General features: G+C 37.5%; 1 protein-coding gene across 1 annotated transcript in view; it reads left to right on the top strand.

The window, feature by feature from the left end:
• C5 (complement C5) overlaps positions 1 to 22,883 on the top strand; it is a 130,192-nt gene that overhangs the window by 5,676 nt on the left and 101,633 nt on the right. The window contains exons 4-9 of the mRNA XM_036749092.1: positions 3,090 to 3,160; positions 8,224 to 8,315; positions 12,918 to 13,000; positions 13,715 to 13,805; positions 17,800 to 17,914; positions 19,757 to 19,883. Coding sequence (XP_036604987.1) covers positions 3,090 to 3,160; positions 8,224 to 8,315; positions 12,918 to 13,000; positions 13,715 to 13,805; positions 17,800 to 17,914; positions 19,757 to 19,883 — 579 coding nt within the window. The remainder of the gene's footprint in view (positions 1 to 3,089; positions 3,161 to 8,223; positions 8,316 to 12,917; positions 13,001 to 13,714; positions 13,806 to 17,799; positions 17,915 to 19,756; positions 19,884 to 22,883) is intronic.

Here is a 22,883-nt window from a genome sequence, read left to right as displayed (position 1 = left end):
TTGATGTAAACTAGCCTTGTGAGGTCATTGTTTTCATTCTTGGTAACTTTCACAGACTCACTAAGAGTGAGGAAAGGGATCTCTCAAGGGAAGTAAATCTGAGCTAAACCTGAAAAAGGATATCCTTTCCAATACTTATTATCTAATCTCCCCTTGAAGACTTCAGGTGACGAATTTACTCCTTTAGGAGGCAACTCATCTGACTTTTAGATGGCTCATATTGTTAATAATTTTTCCTAAAATCCACCTAAAATCTGGTTCCTTTGATATTTTCGTTCTTTGCCCTTAGTTCTTCCTTCTACGACCAAGTAGAACCAATGTACAGCTCTTCCATATAATAACCTTTCAAATACTTGAAGACAACAATCCTGTCTATCTCCCCTCCCTCCAGTATCTTCTATTTACTTGACTAAACAGCCACAGCCTAGGATGACATCATCTTTAGTCTCTTCTCCATAAAGGTCACATTCCTTTGGGTAGGTTTCCATTTTTCAATGTATTTCCTGAAATCTGACACCTAGAGCTGAACACAATGCTTCAGATGTGGTTTGATCAGGGCAGTTAAAAATTTTACCTGTAGAGACAAAATGAACCTATGGCTCATAAGTAGTGGTGGGTTTTTGAGCCAGGAAGACCTGAGTTCAAGTTCTGCTTCTGACAATATTAGTTACAAAATGTTAGCCAAGTTCTTTTACTTTTCCATATTGTAAGCAGCTAAAACTAGGTTGCAGAGAGGCTACCTGTCTGCATTTGTAGAAGGGCCTTCTTCACCTAGAAGCTCCCTATACCAAAGAAATCTCAGGTCTTATCTCTATCTCTATGTCCTAAATGAAAAATCACAGAATTAGGGTGTTTATCTTCATCTATAATTTGCAATGAGAGGTTTACAAAAGATATTGAAAATTGTTTTATCATTGTTAAGTTGTTTTAACTAAACAAATATAATGCTTAATTATAATTAGAGTATGATGCAGTGTAGATGCCAACTCCTTAACATCCTTCATTTTCGGAGCTAAGTTATTTCATTTCCAAGTTTAATGTTTAGTTGAATTGAACCTGAACTCTCATAATGCCTGGCCATGTAACAATAAACACAAGTTGCAGAAGGAAAGGCAGCAAGGTAGAGTAGAAAAAGGACTGGACAAAGACTCTGGAGAAACGGGTACCAGTTCTGCCACTAACTAGCTGTGTGACCTTGGGCAAGTCACTTCATTTTTTTTGAGCCTCTGTTTGCTTTTTGGTAAAATGAAGGGATGAAGTTAGATGAATCGAAGGTCCCTCCCAGTGCTGACATTCTTCATTCTCTGTGTAGAGAGGGCCAACCAAGCTGGTGAGGAGATCTAAGACCTTGCCATAGGAGGAACAGTTGAAAGAATTGGGGATGTTTAGACTGGAGGAGAGATTTGGGGGAAGGGTGAGGCGTTACTTATAGTAGCTGTCTTCAGGTTAAGTGCTATTATGTGGAGAAGAGATGACCTCTTTTGCTTGATCCTAGGGAGCAGAAGTAGGAATAATGGGTGGAAATTGCAGAAAGCTAGACTTAGATTCAATGAAAGAAAATACTTCCTATGAAGTAGAGATATTCTAAACTGGAGTTGAATATCTCAAGGGGAATTAGGTTTCTCCTTAACCAGAGGTTTTCACGCAAAGACTGGATGACCCATTTATTGGAATATTGTGTGGAGTATCTCTGTTGGATTTTGTATGGCCACTGGAAAGGGTCGCTTCCAACTCTCAGATTTGGTGAATCTGTGAATGTTATTTTGAAATTCTAGTTTTCTTTGGTATGGGAGTCATCTCGATCTGAAATTCTATAATTCTCTGAATACAGGAAGAAAGCTTTGAGGCATATAAATAGGATTTTTTAAGGGGATATATTTCTTCAAACCAGGGTCTCTTAACCTAACATTTGTAGACTTTAAAAAATATATTTTGAAAGCCGGATTTCAATATAATTGGTTTCCTTTGTCATCCTGTGTATTTTATTTTATTTTACGAATTTAAAAACATGATTATTATTATCTGGTGTCACCAGATTGTCAAAGAATTTTTAAGAATTCTTGACCTAAATAAGTAAGTGAGAATATTTATTTCAAATTGATTTTCTTTGCTTATATAGAGAAAAATAGAGGGTAGATTTTCAATGGAAACATTTACTTGTTTTCTAAACAAAACATCCATGTTTACGTCTTGAAATTGACTCCTGGAAGGTATTGATAAATCACATGTAAAACTGTCAACTTCATACATACCCATGTGTATATTTGCAAAAGTTTTTGCAATATTTTGCTTAATAGATAAATTCCTCAAAACTTGTGGTCAAATCAGATTTTTATCTATTGTATTTTAAATGAAATAAACTATATATTTAAAGAATTTTTTTTAAAAAAACTTTCGAAGAGGAGCTTTTTTTCCTTTCGTTTTTGAGAATTGGTCTTTCCATTGCTTTTAATTAGGAGTATGTAGTTAAAATAGGCAGATGCCTATATAATGCAGATTTCAGGAAACCCCTAAAGGTCCCTCTATCCTCAGACCATCTGATACCATGCATGGAATTATTCTATGGGTCACTCCTATGTGTTAAGTGGTTCTCTACAAATTTCCTAGAACATGAGATATACAAAACAGTACAAAACTTGACAAGATTTTTAATATTATTTATAATGAGATTACTTATTCTAGGATCCTTCTCCCCTTTTTCCTCCTATTTCTCTGTTGAATGGAATATCTTTCTCTACCCAGCTATATGTGTGTCCTTTTCCCTCCTTTGATCAATTTAGATGAGAATGAGGTTCAAGTGCCACCTACTCCCTCCACACCCTTCTTTTTGCTTGTGTACACTTCTACTTGCATATTCCGATGAAATATTTCCCTATCTCTTGAGAGAAGCTTTTTTCAATGTGAATGATAAGACTGTCATTCCTAATTTATCTGTTATGTTTTTTTCATATTAGACTTTATTTTCTGCAAGATCAACTTGCATTTTGAGACTAGAAGTTTTAGAAATCAAACAGTCCTAGAGTTTTGTTTTTGTTTGTTAAATTAAATAGAATTCAACATACTTTGTAATGCACAAATTGTTCTTGCAGTAAAGATAAGAGTTTATTCCTTGAATGAAGAATTGAAGCCAGCTCGGAGAGAAACCACCTTAACTTTTATAGTGAGTATCTTACTCATATAAATAATTTAGCAATGTCTTTTTCAGAAACAAGAATAGGGAAGTGCCCTCTTTAACTAAACTTTATCAAAATCCATTCAATTTTCAAAAACCTTTCATTAAAGCATCTATTATGCACAGATGTACAATGCACTGAGCCTATAAGCTATTAGGGGTAATAAGACTCATAGTCAACAAATCTTTACTGAGCACTTACTGGAAGCCAGGCACTGGGCTAAGTTCTGAATACACAAAGTAAGGCACAATGTGGTCCCTGCGTTTAAGGAACTCACAGTCTAATGGGGAAGACAATATGCAAAGAATGATGGACATACAAAATACGTACAGTGTAAATGGAAGGTAACCACAGAATGAAGGAACTAGCAGTGGGGAGAAAAGGGAAAGGCCTTTTGCAGGAGATAAGATTTGAGGTGAATCTTGAAGGAGGCCAGGGAAGCCTGAAGGTAGGAATAAGGAGAGAGAACATTCCAGGCCTGAGGGACAGCCAGTATAAAAGGTGTGAAATTGAAAGATGGAGTATTATGTGTAAGGAACAGAAACCATTATAGCTGGATCCTAGAGTTGAGGGGAATAAGTATAAAAAGCTGGCAAGGTAGGAAAGGCCAGGTTGTAAAGAGCATTAAATACCAAACACAGCATTTTCAATTTGAGAACCAATGGAGCTTATTTATTAGGGGGTTGACATGGATAGACCTATGCTTTAGGAAAATCATTTTGGTAGTTTAGTGGAGGATAGGTTGGAATAGAAAGAGATGTGAGGTAGGGAAATCAACCAGAAGGTAATTGCAATAGTCCAACTGTGAGGCGATGAAGGCCTACACCAGGGTGTATAAGAGAAGGGGACATATATGAGAGATATCATACAGATAGAAATGATGAAATTTGGCAACAGATTGGCAATACGAGAGAGAAGTCATGGATGACACCGACGTTGTGAGCCTTAGTGACTGGGAGAATCATGATGCCCTCAGTATCAAAAGGGAAGTTTTTGGAAGAGGGGAGAATTTAGAGGGGAAAATTATATAATTTCTGTTTTGGACATGCTGAGATTGAGATGGCTACAAGACATTCAGTTTGAGATTTCCAGAAGGCAGTTGAGAATACAGCAGTGGACCTAAGGAGAAAGACGAGGGCTAGGTATGGGAGCTAATGAGATCATCAAGCGAGATAGGTTTTAGAGGAGAAAGGAAGAGGTTCTAGGACAGAGGTTAGAAGAACACCCACAATTAGGTGGTGTGAACTGGATGAAGATCTAATGAAGAAGATTGGGAAAGAGTGAGGGATCAAACAGGTAGAACCAAGAGAAGGCAGTCACTAAAACCTTGGAGGAAAAGGTATCCAGGTGGAGTGAGTGATCAACAATGCTATGTGCACTTAGTCAAGATGAGGGTTTAGATCAGCAATTCTCAAAGTATGGTCCTTGGACCACTGGGGATCTTTTAGATTCTCGTGAGGTGTCTGAAAGCTCAAAACTCTTTTCATAATAATACTAAGACATGATTACCTAATAAAAAACTCCTCCTTTTCCCAACTATATAGCTGTGTGAGGCTGAATTTTCTTCATATAATTCAACCAAATCAATATATGGAAACCAATTAAATGTAGAAGCAGATGTGAGACTCCACTATCTTTTATTAAACCAGATATTAAGCCAGAAGCTTACAAAAATATGTAAAAGAAAGCAGTTCTAATTTTTTGGGGGAGAAGATAAAGTTATTTTTTCATAAAACATGTTATTTATATCAATATGTAATGGATTTATTGTTTTAGATGAATTAATAAATATTTTTTAAAATATCAGTTTTAATTTCTAATACAGTAAATAATCCCCCACAAAAGGCTCTTTGAAGTCCTCAATATTTTTTAAGAACGTAAATGAGTTATGAGAGAAAAAAGTCTGAGAACTTCTGATTTAGAGGAAACCATTAGATTTGGCACTTAGGAGATCATTGGTAAATTTGGAGAGAGGAGTTTCAATTGAATGGTGAGGATGGTAGCCAGATTGCAGAGTTAGAAAGAAAGTGAGAGGAAGGGAACTGGGGACACAGATTATAGATAAACTTCTCAAGTAGTTTTGTCACAAAAAGGAAGAAAGATATAAGATTATAGCTAGAAGGAAGATCGGATCAAGGGGAATTTTATAAGAATGGGAGATACATGGACAAGTTTGTAAGTATCAGGGAAGCAGCCAGTATATAGGGACAGATTGATGATAAGAGAGAGAATAGAGATGAAACAGGGAGAAATTTGCTGGAGGAGATGAGAGGATTTAGGACCAAGGATGAATGTCATAGGGTTTGTCTTAGCAGAGAGAAGGGCTACCTCTCCATATGAGATAATTGTGGGTGAGGAGAGAGTGGGGAAGATGTCTGAGTGATGGGAGATGTAGAGAAGAGGAAGGTCTCTGTGAATGACCTCCATTTTTTTTCAGTGAAATATAAGGCAAGATCCTCAGCTGACAGGGAGGGAAAAGAGGTACTATGGGAAGCTGGAAGTGAGATCAAAGTGTTTGGAACAGCCTTTACGGTGAATGAGATAGAGAAATGATTAGGTAGCTATAAAAAGATTGCTTTGCTCCAGTGAGAGCTCAGTTGAAATTATGTGACATAAATTTGTAGAGTTAGTACTCTTTTTATTATTTCCTTCAGCTTTATTTAGCAGCATATGAATAAGAGTGAAGGAGGTGGAAGGCGAGAGTAATCCGTGGCTGAATTTTGGCACAAGATACGGGAGGGATCCAGGGGATTCAAGAGAAGACAATGTAGCGTCGAGTTCATCCACCAAGAGGAGAAGAAGGATGATATAGTTAGTTCAGGAGTGGTCTTACTAAAGAACTGAGAGGTATAGGAATTGGTTGTCAAGCTGATGATAAAGAAAATGATTAGAAATCATAAGGCAGAGGGAAAGATGGAATGATTAGAGATTATGACCAGATAAAGAAATTTCAGAGTTCACAATTATGAAACTTCATACGAAATTTGAAAATTATAGAACACTTGTGGAGAATGGCAAGATCCAGACTCTGACCATCTCTGTGTGTAGCCAAGGTAGAGTTGTGGAGTAGGTCATGAAAATTGAGTAGCTTGAGGAACTTGGAGGTTGGGGTATTTAAAGGAATATCAGTATGTATCTTGATGTCCTCTCATATGATGGCATCACTTGGGATGGAGAGAAAGATTGTGAACCAGGCACTCAGTCCCGATCAACTAAATCTGGGTCCACTGTGTACAGTTCTTCTTGTCTCATTTTAGGAAAGACATTGATAAGCTGGAAAGGAGTGAAGAAGGATGATTGCAACAGTGAAGAACTTCAAGTTCATGCCATAAAAGGATTGGTTGAAGGAACTAGGGATATTTACCCTGGAGAAGAGAAGACTTGGGGAAGATAGGATAGATTTCTTCAAGGAAGTGAAAGGCAGTCACTTGCAAGAGGGATTAAACTTGTTCTCTTTGACTTCAAAGGGAAAAATGATAAGCAATGGGTGGAAGTTGCAGAGAGGAAAATGTAGATTAATGTGGGGGATCATATTCTCATAGCCAGAGATGCCTAGAAGTAGAATGGGCTTTCTTAGACGTCTCTGACTGAGGGCTGGATGACCATTTATTGGGCTTGTTGTACAGGCCATCAGGGCATCTAGTTAGACTAGATGACCTTGGAGATTCCTTCCAACTCTTCCTTCCAATGCTATGATTCTGTGATCCAGTGGCCATTTACAGGGTTTCATAGATGCACAGATTATTTGAGTTGGAAGGGATCTTAAAGATCATGTAAGCTAAATACTCTGAAGATTAAAAAAAATGACACACAAAGCATAAATGACTTATCCAAAGTCACACAGGTAGTCAAATGGCAGAACAGGGATTCAAATCTAGGACTCCTGATTCCTTGCCCAGTACTCTTTGCACTGTACCATTTCCTCACATTCCCAAGAGAAGACATTGACCCTTACTGTCATAGACATTGCTATGTTAGCTCAAAGTACTTGGTTCAATACCAAATTAAACACCCATTGTACTAATGGGAGGGGCACCATTTTTAAGGTCAGTTGAAATAAATCTGTGATCCTTATTCTAAGGAATCAGTTATCTAGTTAGAAGGCAGAATGCTATAATGGCAAGAACATTGGATTTTGGAGTCGGAGGGCAAAGAAGAGAGCTACTAACTACTGAGAAATGTGTCAGTTGGTGAGCAAAGCATTGAAGACTTATCATTCTCTCCATGATTTCTCCTCCTACAGTGGAGGACCTGAACTAGGGTCTTAAACATAACCACACCCACACACATAACCCTAACCCATCCCCTTTACATGATCTGCAGGTTTGGGTGGTTTGAGAACTGTTTGACCATATCCAAAGATCTGGGAGAACAAGCAGGAGGAGGTTTGGGGGACATGGCTAGGGGCTCATGGGTGCTTAACCTTTTTTGTAAGATGTTTAATATGTTCAATAAACTATGTTGCCAGATATAGTTCAGTATGTTGAATCATGAACAGAGGTAGGTAGGCCCAGGTATAAGGTGAGCATTTTGGAACTTCAAATTTCATCTTTTTGACACTTTGAGCAATAGTTCACTTTATGCCCTAGTGAAATTCTGAACCTAGCCTGGATTGTTCAAGGATAAGGGAGATTGTTAACAGTGCCAAATCCTGCAGAAAAGCTCAAATAGAATAAGGACTGAGAAAAAAAAAGATAATCAGATCGAGCGTTTAGGAGGTAATCTTTGAAAGAACGATTTCAATAGAAAACATGAGATTGCAAATGACTGAGAAGTGAACAGGCCTGAGGAAGTCAAATTTTTCATGTTGACCTTTTAGACAAAGTGTTTTTTGTTACTATCCCTATTATATACTTAAAAATTTAATCAAGCAAGTGATTATTAAATCATTTTAATTTATAATAAAATGTATTTTTAAAAATTTTATGATATAAATAAAATAAGGAAATATAAAATTCTAATTAATATAAAAATAATGCAAGTTTGTGACTAAATTAAAGTTTTTATCTTTTGAGGTTGCAATAAAGGTTTTCTTTTTCTTAATCCAAAGGATCCAGAAGGCGTAGAAGTTGAAATCCTACATGAAAACGACTATGTTGGCATCATTTCTTTTCCTGATTTCAAGATTCCACCAAACCCGAAGTATTTTAAAATCTTTCTAGATAAAAGCAGCTTCTCTTGCAATGAGTGGTATACTGGAAACAGTATTAGACTTATACATGAGAAAAACTGAGGCACATATTCTATCACTTACTACCCGTGTGAGGCCTTGTGCAAATCATTTAACTTTTCTGAGTCTCAGTAGCCTCATCTGTAAGATGGGAATAACAATACCTAACTTGCCTGTTTTTCTGGGCCATTATGATTCTCAAATAAGATAATGGTTATAAAAATAATTTGTAGACTAAAAAGCACTATATAAATATAAGCTATTTTTACTTTTTATTAGAATAATTATATAATTATCAAATATATATACATTTACATATGCACAAATATATTTACATATGCACAGCTGCTAGAGGCAGCTAGATGGCTCAGTGGATAGAGCTCTGGGCCTGGAGTCGGGGAGACTAGAGTTCAAATCTGGACTCAGACACCTATTAGATATGTGACTTTGGGCAAGTCACTTAACCTCTGTTTGCTTGAGTTTCCTCACCTGAAGACATTCGCCATCATAAAAATGGGGTTAATAGTAGCTCCTACCTTCCAGGTTTGTTGTAAGGAATACATGAGATAATAATTGTAAGGTGCTTAGCACAGTTCCTGGCACATAGAAGGCCCTTAATAAATGCTTATACCTTTCTCTTTATTCCCCTATATAAGCAATAAGTATTTCAGGGTGTTTTGTTTGTTTGGATCTGTGACTTCATTGATGCAGGGAGTTCCCTGTGAGGAAGCTCCCTCTAACATTGGGGATCTACAATTGATAACCTGGGATACTGAGTCAGTGTGAGAGAAAAGATAAAGTTCCTCTCTGAGGCGAGGAAACCCGAGTTCAAATTTCGACTCTTCTACATACCAGTGGTATGACATAGAGTAAATCATTTAACCTCTTAGTGCCCTAGGCTCTTAAGTTGTAGATATTTTTACATAATTATATTTTAGTTAAAAGTAGATGACAGTGTTCTCATGCGGTGTGGTGTCAGAAGTTGTTGGGTTGTTTTCAGTTGTATCCAACTCTTTGTGACCCCATTTGGAGTTTTCTTAGCAAAGATACTGGAATGTTTTGCCATCTCCTTCTCCAGCTCATTTTACAGTTGAGGAAACTGAGGCAAACTGGGTTAAATCACTTGTCCAGAATCACCCAGTAAGTGTCTGAGGCCAGATTTGAACTAAAAAAAAAAAAAATAAGTCTTTCTGACTCCAGACCTGGAGCTCTATCCAGTGAGGCACCTAGCTGCCCCACCTATTAGAAGATCTGGGTTCAAGTCTCACTTTGGCCGTTTTTTGCTGTGTGATTTTAGGCAAATCACTTCACTTTTTTAGGGCTCAGTTTCTTCCTAAGTGAAATGAAAGGGTTGGGCTAGCTGATCTCTTTACATCCTTTCCAGCTCTAACATGTGATTCTAGTGCTTGCCACCAATATTACAGAAAATCAGTCACGTGGAGCCACCTAGAGGGGACAAAAAGGTATTAGTGTGGTACAAACACATGTAAGACTACCTTAGGCTGGCCCTAGCAAGCTGACTTTTTTTTTTTTTTTGAAAGCCATGACTAATAAAAATCAGTTTCCTGGCAAGAACCACAGCTTGCCTTTCCAACTCCTTCTTGCTCAGGGGTGCATCTGAGCCCAATGAAGTGTGTCTGGAAAAGGATTTTTTAAAAAGGTGCTTCAGAATATTTTTATCAAAGCCTTAGAATTGTTCCAGTGTTGGAACAGATGCCTAATGTGCCATGATTAGTCTGTAAAGTATGTTCTCTGTTCCTTCCAAACCACTGTTAGAAGTCACACACACACGGAAAAGAGGGGTTGGGGGTGGGGGAGAGGAATGAGAGAAGAAGAGAGAGATACAGAGAAGAGAAAGAAAAGAGGAAAGAGGGCAGAGAGAGAGCAAACACTGAGCTATTAGTGACACAGCAAACTATATTACTAACTGAGCAAGTAATACAGTTAACAACCACTTTGTGGCTCAGGCAACTGCCTAAAAGTTGTCTACTAAATCATAGATCGGAGTGGGGAACCTGTGAAGTTTGGATTCAGCCAAAGGGCTGAGGGGTTGGGACCCAAGGAGAGGAATCAGAGAAGAAAAGAGAGAGATACAGAGAAGAGAGAGAAAAGAGGAGGTGGGGGCAGGGGGGAGAAAGAGGGGGGAGAGAGAGAGAGAGAGAGAGAGAGAGAGAGCCAGCGCGAGAGAGAGAGCACTGAGCTATTAGTAACACAGCAAACTATATTACTAACTGAGCAAATAATACAGTTAACAGTCTTTTTGTGGCTCAAGCAACTCCTTAAAAGTTATCTACTAAATCACAGATCAGGAGTGGGGAACCTGTGAAGTTTGGATTCAGCCAAAGGGCCGCACTTGAGGACCTAGAGGGCCACATGTGACCTCAAGGCCACAGGTTCCCCACCCATGTCGTAGATGGATTATGCTCTAAGGCAGTGGGGGGAGTGTTTCACTAGAATGAAATCAGATATCCTTTGTATAAAACATATATAATACATATATGTATGTACTAGATATACTACAATGTAATATATTATCTATGTGTGTACATCAATATAAGGATTAGGAAAATTCCCTCTGCTAATGCAAGTCACTATTATATCTACAATTTATAGTCTTAGAGAGCTGCTTAATTTGCAGAGTTTAAGTGATTTGCCCAGTCAGACAACCAGTATGTCAGAGGTGGGATTTAAACCTTAAGAATACCTGGCTCCAAGGCTAATTCTCCAACTACTAGGCTAGTCTGTTTCTTATATATCCAATATTTATATAAATATGTAGTCTTTTGACATTTACATAGTTTTTAACTTCAGAAAATCCATTCTCTTATTTTATCTTTACAATCCTATGAGCCTGGGCATGAGCCAATTTCATTGGGATATACACCCAGGGAATTTTCTTTTTATTTTTTAAACAATGGAAACTTTATTACATATAAATAAAATCATAAAGGACATTTTATTCATCAAACAAAATAAAGACACTAAAATTAATTTTAATAATTAGCTAGACTACTTTAAATATTTTAAAATGAGACATGAAATAATATTGGCATATTGGGTATGTCCTGTGCCAACACCTATGGTTGTACTTTGCAAATATTGTTTTTCCCATTTTATGAGAGAGGTGAAACTCAGAAGGGTGAAGTCATTTAAGTGGCAGAGGATTATAGTACACATAGAGAAATTGGTTTACAAAAGGGAAGGCCTTCTTGGAGAACTAGAGGGTTGTCCTCACTCTAGCATTATGGCTGATCTATACCAAAGGACTCCTGAAGTTCCAAAGTCTATATTCTATAACCAATATTTTAAGTTCATTTTTTACCTTTAAAATTTGAGATTTTATGCTGTAATATTTTATATTTAAGGAATTTTCTAGTTCTAATGTTCTAAGTGCTAACATTCTGTGTTTCTTTTCAAGCCTTATTAATCTGTGTTCTATGCTCTTTCCTTTCCTTTCCTGCTCTAATGCTCTGATGGTACTAGCCAAGTTTAGAATAACTTGTGGTTTGATGGGGGTTGGAAGAGAGGGGACAGGAAAGGGTGTTGCTTTTTTTTTTTGCCTCAGTCCAGCAGAGGGTGCTGGAGTTTCACAGCGTATTCTGTGACTCCCCCAACCCCCTGCCCCCAAACCCCATACAATGTCTTGGAAATTGGGGGGAGGGGGATGAAAAAACTGTGGAACAAAAAAATTATTTGAATAATTTGATAATTGTACAGTTCTCTGAAAGTAAAGAACAATATTTGAATAGTAAAGGGTATTTCCAACAATAACTTCTTATCAAGTTTGGATGACTGGTTTCTCACAACTCCAGAATTTCATCATTTGGCAAGCAGTGTTCTGTACCAAATGCTTTGGGCAGCTGCATTATTTATTTTCTGAAGTTTATAAATTATTGTTGAAGTTAGACTTCAGGATTGGCCCACTAGTAAAATTTTATTCAATTCAATAAACATTTGAGAAGACATTGCTTGGAATTGGCACTATCGGAAATTGAACTTAGGTATCTGTAGCTTTTTCTTCATTTATTCTGAAAAGAATATTTTATTTGTGCCCTAGCCCAATCCTGAAAACCATGCCTACTGACTCTATTAGCCTCAGAAACAGGCATTGAATAGATGAACTCTATTTGTTGAGTGAAGCCTGTGTTAGTTAAGGAAGGGAATTTGAGAATGTGTAAGATAGATTCTCTGCCATTAGAGAAACTTGTCTAATAGAATCATGTAAATCTCCATATGACAGCTATTTGCTTTGATAAACTATAGAAAATGGAAAGAAGTCATTAGGGACATAAACACAGTGCCTTGTGAGTGCTGTGCTTGCTGAGTTGAATTGAATAAAAAAAAATAAACTTCAATTACATGGATTTAATTTCATATAAACCTATTATCAAACTCCAAATTATTGTAACTAAGTAGGAGAAACAAAATATACATGTGAAAGGTGTGCTCATGTTGATTTTATGTGAGTTTTTCCCTTCTAAAAATAAAGTTGTGTTTAACATTTTCTGGGCAAAGGTGAGAACTATTATTAATCGATGACAACTCTAAATAATTTTGGCGATTTTGTTTCCTAGATATGGAGTGTGGACAATTAAAGCCAAATACAAAGAAGACTTCACAACATTAAGCCTTACACATTTTGAGATTAAGGAATATGGTAATTTCCAGCAACTGCTAAGATTTTTTATTGTATTTTAAGGATTTCTTTAAAGATGCTTTGTCTTTGATAAATTATAAAATGATAAACTACTTTAAAAATAAGAAGTAGGTTCTTATTCTAGGAATAATTATGATAAACCCTAAGTATAAGGTACTTTATAGCATGCTATTGAATAGGAATCAGGATTACTTGGGTTGTAGTTCTGGATTTGGCACCAACTCTGTAATCTTGGGGAAGCCATTTTAACTCTTCAGGTCTTAGTTTCCTCAACTAAAAATCATATAATGCTTTATGTTGTTATTTATTTTTTGCATGTATGTTTTATGTTTCCAACTTAATTATAATAATGCTAATGGCAATAGAGTCCACATATATGTAAGACTTTAAAGTTTTGCAATATAATTTCCTCAAATCATTTTTATGAAATAGTGTCCCATTTTGCAGATGAGGACAGTGAGGCTTAGTGAAGCGGTGATAAATTCACCCTAGGTCACAAAGCCATTAGGTGGTAGAGCCAGAGGATCAAACCCACATTTTCTAGCTTCTACTCTAAATTTTGCTATGGGAATTAATGGATCACAATCTCTTAACCAGAAGGGAGGACTATTAAGAAATAATTTTTCCTATTTTAATAATCCATTTAGCTATACCAAAAAGCTTTATCCTTTAAAAAAATTTTCAATGGTTATATGCTTCATTTTTTATTTTCAGTGATGCCACGCTTCTCTGTATCAATAGAACCAGAAAATAACTTCATTAGCTACAAGGAATTTGAAGATTTCAGTATTACTATAAAAGCTAGGTAAGTGAATAAATTTTCAAATTTACCAATTTTTTTTTAGCATAAGGACTTCTTTTTAGTGTAAAAAATGATAGCAGCTATTAGTACACATTGACTGAGAAAATATGTGAAGACAAAAGGCTCAAAAATTCATTAATACCTTTAGATGAATTTGGATTTTATTGGTCACTATATCTACATACATCTGAAAACAATGCAGTGTATAAAAGAGAGATTATTTATTCTGTCCGCAGAAAGTATGTTTGCTTTAGAGTTCACCTGAAATATTGAGATCATTCATAGAGAGCTCCCTCTTCCTCCTCTTCCTTCTATCATGCTCCCCATTATATCCTACTTCGCTCTATCTCTTATGAAGAGGTGGCCCTTCTGCTTGCCAAGATCACCTCCACTATATGTACCCTTGATCCTACCGCCTCTCCTCTTCAGCAGTTTGCCTATCATCCCCACCCTGTCTCTCCCTGTCTACTGGCTCCTTCCTTGCTGCCTACAAACAAACCCGTGTTTCCCCATCCTTAAAAAATATCTTCCTTAGTTTTTACCATGCCAATTAGCCATCATTCTATATCTCTCCTCCTTTTCTCAGCTAAATACCTTGGGAAAAAAAACCATCTACATTCAGTGCTTATTGTTTCCTCTCCTCTTATTGTTTCCAAAACCCTCAGTAATCTGGCTTCCAACCTCATCATTCAACCGAAATTGCCCACTCCAAAGTTATCAATAACCTGCATTGACAAGTCTTATGATGTTTTCTTGCTCCTCATCCTTCTTGACTTCTCTGCAGTACTTGACACTGTTGATGGTCTTTTCCTGGATATTCTGTCTTCCTTGGGATTTTGTGACCACAGTTTTCTCTTGGTCCTCTCCCTTTCCCTCTGAGCACTTCTCTGTCTCTTGTGTTAGGTATCCATGCATATCAGACCTATTCACTCTGGGTGTCCCCCAAGGTTCTCTCCTGAGCCCATTTATCTTTTCATGCCACACCGTATCACTTGGTGATCTAATCATTTCCCCTGGGTTCAATTATCATCACTATGTGGATAATTCCTCGTTCTATTTATCTAGCCCAGTCTCTATTCTGAACTCAAATCTTGTTTCACCAAATGCCTTTTGGACATTTCAGATGGATGTCTATATGTATTTCAAACTCAATGTGTCCAAAAACAATTAATTACTTTTCCCTCCCAAATCCTCTTCTCTTTTGAATTTCCCTATTATTGTCAAAGAGACCACCATTCTTCCAGTTGCCCAGGTTCAAAACCTCAATGTCATGCTCAGCTCATCCCTCTCACTCACCTCACGTATGTAATCAGTTGCCTAGCCTTGTCATTTCTTTCTCTACAACATCTCCTGTAGATTTCCCTTTCTCTTTACTCACATAGCCACCACCCTAGTTCAAGTATTCATCACCTCTTCCTTGGACCATTGCAATAACTTCTAGTCTCTTTCCCTGCTTTAAGTTTAGCCTCACTCCCATTCATCCTCCATTCAGCTGCCAAACTGATTTCCCCAAAGCATTCATCTGACCATATCATTCTTCGGCTCATTAAATTCCAGTGGTTCCCTATTACTTCCAGGACCAAATACAAAGTCCTTTGTTTGGTATTTTAAACTCTTCACAAATGGTTCCCTTCCCACCTTTTCATTCTTATTATGTTTTATTCCCCTTCATGCACTCACTGATTCAGCCACACTGGCCTACCTACTGTTCCACGAACAAAGCACTTTATATCACATTTCCATGCCTTTGTACTGGCTTTTACTCATGTCTTGAAGGCCTTTCTTTGTGAGCTAAGGCTCTTAAAGTCTTTGGCTTACTTCAAAATTCATCTCAAGTACCACCTCCCACCAGGATGCCTTTCTTGCCCCCCCATCCTAACTGCTAGTACCATCCCTTCTAAAGTTATCTTCCCTCTGATCTGTACTTATCTTGTGTGTCCTGATTTATATCTTATCTTCCCCTCTACAATATAAGTTCTGTGATGGCAGGAACCATTTTACTTTTTCTTTGTATCTCTAAACTTTAGCACAGTGCCTGATGCATTGTAAGTGCTGAATAAATGCCTGTTAATTAATTAGTTGAACTCAAAGGAAAACCATGGACTCCTAGAACTTTAAATATGGGATGGACCTTACAAATAATTGTAAAATGTAAAACCAGAGGCAGGATAGTATAGTGGATAGGGCACTGGACTTAGAGTCAAAAATTCTTAGTTTCAAATGCCAACTCAGATCCTTATTATGTGTCCTTGGACAAGTCATTTAACTTCTTTTTGTGCCCCAGTTTGCTCATCTGTACAATGAGGGGCTTGGACTCAATGGCCTCAAAGGTCTCTTACTGCTCGAACATCTATGATTCAATGATCTTATGAATCAGAACTAAAAAACAGTAGGTTTGCCTTCAATCCTAATAAAAGCTCACATTCACAGTGCTTTTTGATGATAAAACACCATGCACATACCACTAATATGTACCTTGAAGGATGATCAAAAGAAAATTTTTATACCTTCAAACACTCTTTAATATTACTCAAATAATATAAATTAGAAGTGGGCTTGGATTTAGCAATAAACCTTTATTAAAGAGGTTGCATTATATACAGGGGAACAGATCTCCAGTGGTGTCATCTCCCCATAGGCAGGAAGGGAGAGAAATAATAATGCTTCCCAAGAGTACATGACTTATAAGACCATCTAACACATTATCTCACAGTAGCCTGGTGAAGCAGGCAGGACAGAGATCACAATCCCCTCTTGATAGATAGTGATAATGATGATAACTTACATTATTAAGGGTCTTAGGGACTAGACCTGTGATTTCATTGGTCTAGAGACATGACTGTGGTCTTAACCTAGGATTGCACACCTAGGATCGTAGTATCTTAAAGTTAGTTCATTGACTATTATCTTGGAATGACTGGAGTATATGAGTGAAGGCATAACAAACATGAGGTAATATACATTAGATATCGGAGTCCACTTAGGCAGATATGGAGGACCTTGAATGAAGACTGCTCTAAGTTGAGTAAAAACTCTTTCTCCCAATGCCCCTTCTCTGCAACTTATAATCTTAGAAAGTTACTAACGACTCAGAGAGGTGACAGTCACACAGTCCAGGGTCACATTTCCAGAATATGTCAGAGGCAGATCTTGAACCTAAGCGTCTCTGGCTTCAGTGCTGGTTGTCCATTCCCTTTGCCATGCAGCCTGTAAATTCACATTTATATAGCACTTTAAAGTTTAACAATATTAACTAAAATTTATGTAGCGGATTGAAGGTTTACATAGAACTTTGTATTCATTCTCTCTTTTAGTTACGTCACTTATAAAATACTTTGCTCACAATTTCCCAGAGAGACAAGTAGTGCGTAGTACATGCTATTTCCCCCATTTTATAGACCAAGGCTTAGAGAGGTGAATCGCTTTGCTCAGAGTCAAACAGTGAACGAGTAGTGGTTTCAAAAACCCAGGCCCAATGGGAAGGTAGAAATTCTCTTCATTCATTCACCAAGCCAGGATTTTGTAAAGCTGAGTCTGAATCCTTTTCGTGTAACCTTGGGCACATCACTTTGGGAAACAGCTCAGGTGGTTCAGTGGACAGAGCACAGCTAGGTCCCAATTAGTGCAAATAATGAATCCTATGAAATGGTCACATATATCCATATGGGGCTTTGAATCAGAAAGACTTGAATTCTAATCTTGCCTCAAATATTTACTAGCTGTGTGACCCTGGGCATATAACTTTTCTTAGGCTGCATTTCTTGATCTGTAAAACTGAGGGCTTCTAAAGTCACTTTTAGCTCTAAATCTATGATCCTATGAACTCTTGGCCTGAGTTTTCTTATCTGTCAAATGGAGAAAACAATCTCTGCCTTACCTATGATGCAATGCTATTGTAAGGATCAAAACTTGATATAAAGTTAAGTATTGTTTTATTTTATTTGGGACTCATTATAGTAATCATTTTAAGTGTTTTCATTATGTTATCATTTGACAGCTATTTTTATAATAAGAAGGTCTCTGAGGGAGATGTTTATGTCTATTTTGGAATAAAAACAAGTTTAGAAGAAGGTAGGAAAGAAATGATGCATAAAGCAATACAGCAGACACAGGTAAGAAGATGTCACAATGATATGTTCACAAATTAAAATGTATGTTTATTTGTATATATTATACATAGGCATGGCTTTGGTCTTTACACATGTAATCATACACATAGAATAATAGAATCTTAGATTTATTTGCATGGGTATTATTTTGGAATGACTGGGGTGTATGAGTGAGGCTGTAACAAACATAATAAGGTCATGCATGAAGGCTATAGGAATCCATTTAGACAAATATGGAGGTCCCTGAATGACAATTATAAGATGCAAGTGGAAGAGCTCTAAATTAGGAATCAGCGTATCTGACTTGTAGTTTCAGATTCCAATTTGCTGGTGTAATCCTGTGCAAGTTATTTCCCTTTTCTGGTCTCGAGTTCTTCTTCTGTATTGGACTAGATGACCTTTATGACTCCTTCCAGTTCTAAAATTCTATGATTCTATAAAAGTTAAATTGAGGCAATTTTTTCAGATAATTCTGTTAAGAATAAAAATTAAGCCTTCATGAATCTGTCTTCCAACAAATTGTCTCTCACACATATGTAAAGATTATACAAAATTAATTGATAGATACAAGGACAGAGTTAATTTTGTTCCATGATTTTCTACTTACTGATATCAAGTCAGGCGCAAAACCCAGGGACTTATGCTTACTGAAGGTATTTATCAGTGGAATGTAAGATGACCCAAGGAAGGTCTAAATGGAAAAGGCATCTGCTTTAACTGTTACAATCCTCCAGATCCTCCTGTTTGCAGATGTCATTGACCTAATTGCACCAATCCCCTAAATACTGCAAGGCCTTCTTGATGCCATTCATTGCCCATAAAAAGAGATTGACATAACAGTCCATGTGGAAGACAAAAAAGGTAGATGAAGGATGCTTATTGTTAAGAATATAATGTGCAGTATGGCAACATACTGAATTAGTCTACCAATATACACATCTTGGGTAGTCATTATAGATGGAGAGTGAACTGGACTTGGAATTGATAGGAAGAAGAGAATAAGTTAGATTGTGTTTTGGGAGTGTGTAGTGCTCTTGTAGTTCCCAAGATGCTCCCTGAAGCAATACCTGATCCTTTAGCATCAATATGCTTCTGTGGATGCTGTGTCACTACAAAATATGAAGCATTGTAACATCCAAAGAATCGAAGTTATGGGTGATCAATAGAACAATGGTGAGTCTTATGGGGCTCATAAATTGGCTATAGAATATGGCAACCAAGGGGTAACTGAAGATCTGTTGACAAGAAGTGGTTTAAAACTTGTTCTTTAGGAAATTTTTGATTGGAAAAGGAAAGTGGTCCTTACAAGAAGTGAGGGATGACAGACAGATGGGCGGCCTTAGTGGTGCCCCAGTACCTGCGGAAAGTTAGAAGAGAAAGAGAAAGGGATCATAATAATTAGGTTTCTTAAATTTACTTGATTGGCCCCTCAAAACAATTCTGTTTCCGCAAAGGCAATTTGCTCTGGCTTTTGATACGCTGTCACTTGGTAGAAGGTGGCCACTGAATTTTGGATTCATATTCCAAATAAAAAACAGCCATTCTGAGGCTTCAATTCCAGTTGGGGACCCTTCTAAGCCAACAAAGCAGATTAGCGTGGGTTGCATCAAAGTATTTGGTAAGAAGCAGATTTGGGGGCAAAGCTGAATATTAAGTCAAACTTCAAAGTACCCTCACCGCATACAACTGGGGCAGTATTCCTTTGGATCTTAATGCTTACCCGTATGGACTGTATTGCCATATGACTGCTGATTGTGCTAAGGGCTGCTCAAAATGGATTCTATTTACCTCTTTAATTTCCCATGTGGTAAATATTCCACCTTTCGGTCTCTTTTGAAAAAACAGATAATAAATGGAATTGCAGAAGTGACATTTAACAGTAAAAAGGCAATTGAAGAATTATCATATCGAAGCCTGGAAGACTTAAATAACAAATACCTTTATGTGGCTGCTACAGTCCTGGAGTCAGCAGGTAAGAGTCTGACCTTATTTTGAGCCAGAATGAGTGAAAGTGGTTAAATATTTGGATATCACATAGGAGTGGCATAAAGCATGTAATCATGGACAAGAATGGCCAGATAAGAAGAAAAGTCTAATATGTATTGAGAGCAAGAGCTTACAGAAGGGCAGAGGGAAGCGTTGCACTGGTACCCAGGAGACAGTAAGACTCATGTATTGGGCGAAAGCTCTCTACAGGATTTATGAACAAGAATTTTACACAATGTTCAGGAGAATTTGGGTTATAAGCTGCTCCTGTGAAGGGAGTGCCCCTACTGATGGGATCCCATATGCACAGAAGAACAGCATCTAAAAATAAAACTATAAACATAACTTATATGTGTATATATACTTACATGAATCAAAGAGAAACAAAAACCCAGTATGAACAGATGCTACACTTCTGTTACTATTTCATGCTCCAAAGTTCAAGAGTCATAAGATGACAGGCTTGAAAGCTGGAAAGGGACCTTAGAGATAATCTTAGTTTAATCCTCTAATTAGGCAGACAAAGATATTGAGGCTCAGAGAAGAGGAAGTTATATGCCCAAAGTCATTCACATAGTGAGTAGCAGAGCTAAGGCTCTAATATAGGTCATCTGACTTCAAATCCGTTGCTCTTCCTGTGACACCACTCCATGACCTCTCCAAAATGACACAGCTGGTTAGTGGCAGAGCTGTTCCAGAAACAACTGTAGCAAAGTAAGCAAAGAGTAAGGAATGCATCTGTGCCTGGAATATAAGAAGCACTTAAATGCTTGTTGACTGGTTGGTTACATGCTTTCTCTGTAGTTTATAATTAGGTTTTGAAAAATAGAATTTCTGCATCTTTAATATGAGAGAATTGGATTTGCTCTCCAAGGCTTCTTCCAGCTGTAATATTCTGTCTTTTAACACTATGTATTCTAAGGTCCCTCCTAACACTAATGTGTCAGGTTCTGTTTTTTAACATTCTATGTCCTAAGTTGTCTTCTAGCTCTAGCATGCCTGTTCTCATAATCCGTGTTTTCATATTATTTGATAAGATCTCTTCCAGTTCCATTAAAATGCATTTTAACTTCTATAAATCAATCAACAAGCAAGCATTTATTAATCACCTACTATATGCTAAGAATTGTTATCAACAGCAGTGTTACAAACATAGAAGGGAAACAGAGCCTACTATCATGGGGCTTAAATTATAATGAGGGAAACAATAAATGTGTGTGTGTGTGTGTGTGTGTGTGTGTGTGTGTGTGGATGTGTGTGTATGCACACACACACATATATGTACAGAATATTTTTTAAAATACAAGGGAATTGTAGGAAAGAGGATACTGGTAGTGGGGAGAATCAGTAAAGGCTTCAGGGAGAAAGTAGATTTTGAGTTGAGTCTTGAAGATGACCAAAGATTCCAAGAGAAAGAGAAAGATGTGAGATGGTACCGCATTCCCCAGCCTGAGAGACAAGGAACAGCAAGTAGTTCAGTATAGCTAGCTGGACTGCAGATTTTGTAGAAGGCAGTGATGGGTAACAAGACTTAAAAAAATAAAAAAGGCCAATGTTGTAAAGAACTTTAAATACCAGACAGAGGAGTTTATTTTTGATCTTAGAGATACTAGGGACCCACTAGAGTTTTTTGAATAGGGGGAGGCAGAAAGAGACATGAGGCAAGACCAATTAGGAGAATATTAAAGTAGTCTAGGACAGAGGTGCTGAAAACCTGAACTGGGTTGTGGTTGTGTGAGAGGAAGGAAAGGCAAGAGATGTGGGGACAGAAATGACAAGTGTTGGCCAACTGATTGGATATATGGGATAAGTGAGACTTGAGAGATGAGAGATAAGTGAGAGATAAGAGAGAGTTGAGGATGACACAGATTTTGAACTTCAAAGATTGGGAGGATAGTGGTGACCTCAGCAGTAACAGGGAAATGTGGTAGAAGTATAGGTTTTGTGAGAAAGGTAATGAATTCTGTTTGGGCATTTTGAGTTTGAGAGACATATAGGACATCTAGTTTGAAATTTTCATTTGTCAGTTGACAATGTGGGACTGACATTCCAAAGAGAGACTAGGGCTAGATATATGAATCTCGGGATCATCTGTGTAGAGATGATAATCGAATCCATGAGAGCTAAGGTCACCATGTCTAAGATTGTAGAGAGAAAACAGAAGAGGGCCCAGGACAGAGCCTTAGAATATACCCACAGTCAGTGGTTGTGACATGGATAATGAAGCAATGAGGAGTCTGAAAAGAAATAGTCAGACAGGCAGGAGGATCAAGAGAGAAAAGTGTCACAAGGATCCAGAGAGAAGAGTGTATCCAAGAGGAAAGAGTGATCAATAACATCAAATGCTGAAGAGAAATGAAGGATAAAGATTAAGAAGTCATCACATTTGACAATTAAGAGATAATTGATAACTTTGGACAGAGCGTTTTCAGTTGAGTCATGAGACTGTGAGCCAAATTACAAAGAGTTTAGCAGAGTGAGAGGAGAGGAAGTGGAGGTACCAAGTAAGCGTAGGTGACTTTTTTTAGAAAGTTTACCTGAAAAATGAAGAAGGTACATAGGACAATAATAAGTAAGAATGATGGGATCTAATGAGTTTTGTTTTTTTTAAGAATGGGAAGACTTGGGCGTGTTTTTATACAACAGGAAAGGAATCACTAGATGGGGATAGACTGAATAATAGACGGGGTGGGGCTGATAGTAAAGGCGATCTGCTATAGAGAATGGGAGGGATGAATACATACAGAGGGCTTGGTCTTAGTCAGTCTTCCTTAGAGGAGGAAATAATGGGGGATGTTTTCAAGTGGTAGTGAAATGAGAAAGACAAAAGAGATGTTACAACAATTAGCCTAAATTTCCTTGTTAAAGTATGAGTCCAGGACTTCAGCTGAGAAGGTACTGGGCAGTGGTGCTATGGAAGGCTGTCCTCATCACGCTACTAAAGCTGCTCTTGTTAGGAATACCTGCTAATTTTTCGTAGTCAGAT

This window comes from Trichosurus vulpecula, chromosome 3 (assembly GCF_011100635.1).
Source record: "Trichosurus vulpecula isolate mTriVul1 chromosome 3, mTriVul1.pri, whole genome shotgun sequence".
NCBI lineage: Eukaryota > Metazoa > Chordata > Mammalia > Diprotodontia > Phalangeridae > Trichosurus > Trichosurus vulpecula.
Note: the sequence above shows the minus strand (reverse complement) of the source record. Positions and strands in the feature narration are given on the sequence as shown.